We start from the raw sequence: 6,000 nt of genomic DNA, 5'->3' as shown, positions 1-6,000 counted from the left end.
GGTGTTCCTCAGCCGTAAACACATCATTTTGAGGTATTTGGGTGATTTAATCACGAATTTGCACAGATACTAGGCTACACAACAAGCTAAGAAGGATTACTTACGATTTTGGAGCTTGAATGAGGTGTTTTTCGATCAAAACCTGAGTTGTAGAGAGAGAGAGAGAGAGAGCTTAAGGAGTGGGAAAAGCTCCAATGGTGACCACTCATCCTTATATAGGGTTTGAGTTTGTGGCCAGGTGGGGATCCACCCAATACCGACGTTAAACGGAGTTTATGGTCGTACCCGATTAAATGGTTGTAAACTAAAACTTTTCCAAATGAATTCAAGGGTGTTTCACGTGTTTTTATTTATTTTATTTCGACACTGATAAAATAAAATACAACATTAATTGATTAGTCTAACCCAAATGTTAACGGAAATTTCAATAAGAATATATTTTATTAACAGAAATGGGTTATAGCGACGAAATAAATTTCAGGTTGTCACAAAAAGTCTATGCAATTTGGTAAATCTTTTATTAGCATTGTTTAATTCTAGAGTTCCACAATAGAAGTAGTCTTCGTAATTTAGCAAAGGTTTGATGAGCATTTTTTTATTCTTGAGTTCCACAATAAAATTCTATGCAATTTAAGCAAAGCTTTGACAAGCATTGTTTCATTCTTGAGTTCCACATTAGAAGTCTATGCAATTTGGCAAAGCTTTGATTAGAATTGTTTAATTCTAGAGTTCCACAATAGAAGTAGTCTTCGTAATTTAGCAAAGCTTTGATGAGAATTGTTTCATCCTCGAGTTCTAAATTACAAGTCTATGCAATTTAGCAAAGCTTTGATGAGCATTGTTTTATTCTAGAGTTCCACAATAAAAGTAGTCCTCGTAATTTAGCAACGGTTTGATGAGCATTGTTTTATTCTTGAGTTCCAAAATAGAAGTTTTTACAATTTAAGCAAAGCTTTGATGAGCATTGTTTCATTCTTGAGTTCTGCATTAGAAGTTTATGCAATTTAGCAAAGCTTTGATGAGCATCATTTAATTCTTGAGTTCCACAGTAGAAGTCTATACAATTTAAGCAAAGCTTTGATGAGTACTGTTTGATTCTTTTTTTTTTTTTTGAAAAGAGCCAAAGCTCAGCAAACTTTATTAAAAAAGAATAAAAGAATACAAATACAAATAAAATAAAAAACAAAACAAAACCCTAAACAATCCAACCTATCCATAACCAACTTCCTACCCACTTTTTAAACATCTCAACTATTCTCCAAATGCCCCAAAAAACCTTAATGTTCATAAGCCTACACCAAGGACATATTAAAGGTGGGAAAAAAGGTAACTTCACCCCCTTGCAATAACCACACCACCAATCACCATTAAGACCAAAGCAAGGGGAAAGGCCCTTAAAAAAACCGACAGTCCAATAGTGAAAACTTAGAAAACAACCCCATAAATGTTCAAATTCAAACATCCTACAGACAAAAATAATAAACCAAGAAACACAAAAAATATACACCAAAACCCACTGCACAATCATCTAGAAATCAATCCAACAACTTCTACCATCTTTCAGCCCTTGTATCCCTCCTTTGTTGTTCTCTCTTTTATCCTTCATCATCCAAAGGTGACTCATCATAATGGACCTTCTGCTATAAGCATTCCCACTATCAATAAGCACGACAAACAGCTTCATAACGCCTTTCCTGCAATCATAAAAAAACCCACATAGGAATCCACAATACCACCATATTATCAAACCCAGTTGCAGACTTGACATGGCATCAATCACATGTCTAGGAATTTCCATTTGAATATTCTCAATTAAGATCATATCCAAACAAAAAAATCCCAAAGGTACAAATCACAAAATTCAAGAGCAAGCTCTTAAACCAGTGAAAAAATCCGTCAATTCCTTGATAACCGTCAATTCCTTTAAAACTACCATTCCGAAAATACCCCCAATACAAAGCTCCCATAAAGACAGTCAAACAACTCAACAGCTCCATATCATCCCAATCCTCAACCCAACCAGAATCACAACAGATAATCCTAACAAAGGAATTCATTAAAAACAATCAATTTTTCCAAAAATACCCCAGGTCTGAAAATTCTCCCTGCTGACCATAACATTCATCTTCCTCAACCCAAGCAACTTCAATTGAATTTCATTCTCAATAAACAAAATAACTCCTTCATACGATTTTCTCATATTACAAAAAATTCTCGCATTCCTTTCTTTCCAAATATGAGAAACACAACTAGCAAACACCCATTTTTTAATCAAATTCTCAGCAGATCTCGAATTTAAGGCTGAAGACAATTTAAGAACTAAATCATTCCAATTAGAATAAGAAATGTTAATTCCAGCCTTAGAACAACAATGTTTCCATATGATATGTGAGAATTCACATTGAAAAAAAAGATGATCATGAGAATCAGGAATGGTTAAACAGAAAGGACATAGTAAAGAACCTGACTTCTCCCAGCATTTCACACGGTCTTGGGTTTTAAGACGGTTCAGCACAGCAAGCCATAAGATAAAGGCATTCCTGGGAATACATTTACTATACCAAACACAGTTAACCCAACAGACTTTGCTCCCAAAATTATTAATATCTCTCCAAACTTGCTTGCAGGAAAATCTTTTACTCACACCTTTCATATCCCTCCAAACAGTAGTATCTCTATGATTACCAATGTTATAAAACATGGGAGCATCTATCAGACCAGGAAATTTAATTACCCAATCAACAGGCCATCTATAAGTATCATTAGTCAAAACATCACTGACTAAAGAATTGTCACTAAATCCATTTCTCATCCAATCCCTTCTAGATATAATTGTACTTAAAATGCCAATCGGATGCCACCAATCATGCCACAAAGAAGTATTCCTACCATTGCCAATACATGAAACAACATGAGGTCTAACAGTTTTTCTCAATTCCAGGAATCTTTTCCAAGTCCAATTCATACTTTTCTTCTGCCAAATATCCCAGAAATTCCTATCACCAATATAGTTTTCTCTCACCCATTGAACCCACATAGAATTCTTATTAATAATCAGATTCCAAATGTGTTTAGCTAACAAAGCATCATTCCAGAATCTCAAGTTTTTAATTCCAAGACCTCCATTTATTTTTGGTTTACAAACATCACTCCATTTAACCTTGGCTTTCCCTTTGACCACTTCTCCTTTAGCCCATAAAAAACTCCTACAAATCGATTCAATCTCCTTAATAGTAGCAATAGGAATTTTGAAGATAGAAGCCCAATAAACATGAGTTGAAGCCAAAACAGAATTTATGAGCTGTAGCCTTCCAGCAAAAGAAAGAATCTTATTTTTCCAATTATAAACTTTCAATTTAATCTTATCAACAAGAGCTTTACAATCTTTTTTGAACAGCGTATTCACACACATTGGAATTCCGAGATATTTAAAGGGTATTTTACCAATATCAAAAGGTAAAATTCCCAAAATAATCCTTCTCATGTTTGGCTTCACACAACTAAAGAAAATTTGGCTCTTCTCCATACTCGCTTTCAGCCCCGACACAGTTTTAAAATCATCAAGAGCAGACTTTATAACTCTCGCAGAATTCCCATTGCCATAAGCAAACACTAGTAAATCATCTGCAAAACATAAATGAGTAATTTTCTGGTTTTCACATTTGCAATGATAATAGAATCTATTGCTATCATCAATTTTCTTCAGCAATAATAAATTAAAAACCTCCATAACCAAAGTAAACAAGTAAGGAGATAATGGATCTCCCTGCCTCAGCCCCCTTTTTCCTTCAAAGTATCCATGGTCTTCTCCATTAAAATTCAGCATAAACCAAGGAGAAGAAGTACATGCCATGATCCAATTAACCATGATCGGATGAAATCCAAATTCCAACAGGATCCTCTTAAGAAATTTCCAATCCACAGTGTCATACGCCTTTTGTATATCAATCTTTAAGGTACATTTTGGCCTTCCTTTCTTATTTTTATACCCCACCATCAATTCTTGAGCAAGCAAAATATTATCAAGAATAGATCTCCCTTGAATAAAGGCAGATTGATTCTTGCTAACAATATCACCTAAGCTGTTCCTTATCCTGTTAACTATTATTTTGCTGATACACTTATAAAAAGTGTTGCAACAAGCAATAGGCCTAAAATCAGTGACTTTTCTAGGACTATCCACTTTAGGAATCAGCACAATCCTAGTGGCATTAATACCCTTCAATAATTTCCCGGTCCAGAAAAATTCCCTCACTGCTATGCAAATATCAGGCCCAACAATATTCCAAGCACTCTTAAAGAATTTAGAAGAAAACCCATCAGGTCCAGGGGCATGGCTATCAGCAATCTCGAACATAGCCACTTTAACTTCATCATCAGTAACTACCCTTATCATATTCATAGCCACATTTCTATCCAACTTATTATGAAAAGAAATTTCATTAAGAATAGATAAATCTGTGTCATCTTCACATCCCAAGAAATTCTTAAAATGATTAACAAATTTTTCCTTCATCGTATTCCCCCTAACCCATCTTCCATCCTCATCAAGCACCATCAAAATTCGATTCCTGTTATTCCTGCTTTTCAAACAATTGTGAAAAAACTTCGTATTATTATCCCCCTCAACTAACCATTTGATCTTAGCTCTTTGAGAAAGCAGCTTTTCTTCATCATTACAAGCAACATTATATTCAAAAAGAATATTAGTATGCTCCTCCCTATATTTAGCATTATAAGGCTCTTGATCAATTTTCATTTGAATATTCCCCAACTCCTTCCTCAAATCTTTAATTTTCATTCCCGAACCTCTAAATTTGTTACACATCTGTCTACAACCTTTTTTCAACATTTTCAGCTTTTGAGTGAATTTGAACATAAAAAACCTTCAATATTTGTAGACCAAATGTCCTTAACCATAGGCAAAAATTCAATTTTATCCATAATAAAGTTGGCAAATCTAAAAGAAGATTTCCATCTCACTTTACAATTCGGGATTATTAAAACAGCTGGACAATGATCAGAAATTTTGTACGGTTTGAAAGCTGCATGCGCAAGAGGATCATCAGATATGAACTTCAAATTAGCCATAACCCTATCCAACTTCTTCAAAATACCTTTATTACCAGCATGGGATTTATTCCAAGTGAATTGAAACCCTGTACTATTCAAATCTTCAACTTCAATGAAATTGACACACTCAGCAAATTCATCAACACCCTTCAGCATTTTAGAACACCCTTCAGAATAATCAAACTCTTTTAAAGCAACATTAAAATCACCCAATAAACACCAAGTTTCTTTTTTCATAGTTATACTAAATTTTTCAAATCTTCCCATAAGTCTCTTCTTTCAATATATTTAGAACCAGCATAAATAAATGAAAGAAACATACTATACCCAGAATCCATGAACTTAACAAAGCAATGAATCACTTGTTTAGATTGAGAAATGACCATAATTTCAAATAATTTTGGATCCCATCCAACAATTATTCTCGTACCAACATCACAGGAATTGCTATTAGAAATCCAATCCCAGTTCCCAAAGGTTCTGCAGCACACATTCTTTAAATTTATACAATTAACATGAGTTTCAACCACCGCACAAATCCCCAGGTTATTATCCTTAATCACATCAATAACCTCTTTTTGCTTAACAGCTTTATTCAGCCCTCTGATATTCCAAACACCAATCGACATCATTGGATCACAACATTATTTTTGGCATTTACCATCTCAAATGCCTGAGAAGACTCCCCATTGCTGCTGCTTTTATCATTCCTTGTGTTATCCAACTTATTTTCATTATTAACCATTCCTAAATCTTCTTTTCCAATCCCCATAGAATGAATCAAATCATTATTCAATCTGCTATCAACAATAGTAGATTGAAAACAAGTCTGATTATCAGAAATAACTCCAATCTTATCTCCTTTATCATCCTCTTCCATTCCAATTATAACATCATCATCAATCAACCCCAATACTTCAAAACTGT

General features: G+C 34.1%; 1 protein-coding gene across 1 annotated transcript; it reads right to left on the bottom strand.

Annotated features, from left to right (window-relative positions):
* Positions 1–1,425: 1,425 nt before the first annotated feature.
* Positions 1,426–5,702, bottom strand: LOC145064420 (uncharacterized). The gene is made up of 7 exons (XM_079011879.1): positions 5,369–5,702; positions 4,887–5,258; positions 4,635–4,839; positions 2,562–4,580; positions 1,882–2,040; positions 1,555–1,694; positions 1,426–1,463 (listed from the first exon to the last, which is right to left on the bottom strand). Exons 1-7 carry the CDS (start codon positions 5,700–5,702, stop codon positions 1,426–1,428), a joined length of 3,267 nt encoding a protein of 1,088 aa, XP_078868005.1.
* Positions 5,703–6,000: the final 298 nt, after the last annotated feature.

This window comes from Lactuca serriola, chromosome 1 (genome assembly GCF_051521515.1).
Source record: "Lactuca serriola cultivar US96UC23 chromosome 1, Lser_US96UC23_V15, whole genome shotgun sequence".
In the NCBI taxonomy this organism is placed as follows: Eukaryota; Viridiplantae; Streptophyta; class Magnoliopsida; order Asterales; family Asteraceae; genus Lactuca; species Lactuca serriola.
The sequence above is the reverse complement of the archived record's forward strand: the minus strand, read 5'-3'. Positions and strand labels throughout refer to the sequence as shown.

Bases quoted from the DNA above. Each gene is read 5' to 3' on its own strand.
- LOC145064420 (XM_079011879.1), bottom strand. From the start codon at position 5,702: ATGTCGATTGGTGTTTGGAATATCAGAGGGCTGAATAAAGCTGTTAAG. The intron at 4,840-4,886 runs GTTTTTTATGTT...TGTTGAAAAAAG, and splicing joins TTGGTCTACAAATATTGAAG to GTTGTAGACAGATGTGTAAC. The intron at 1,464-1,554 runs GTAGAAGTTGTT...TTTTGTCTGTAG, and splicing joins GATACAAGGGCTGAAAGATG to GATGTTTGAATTTGAACATT.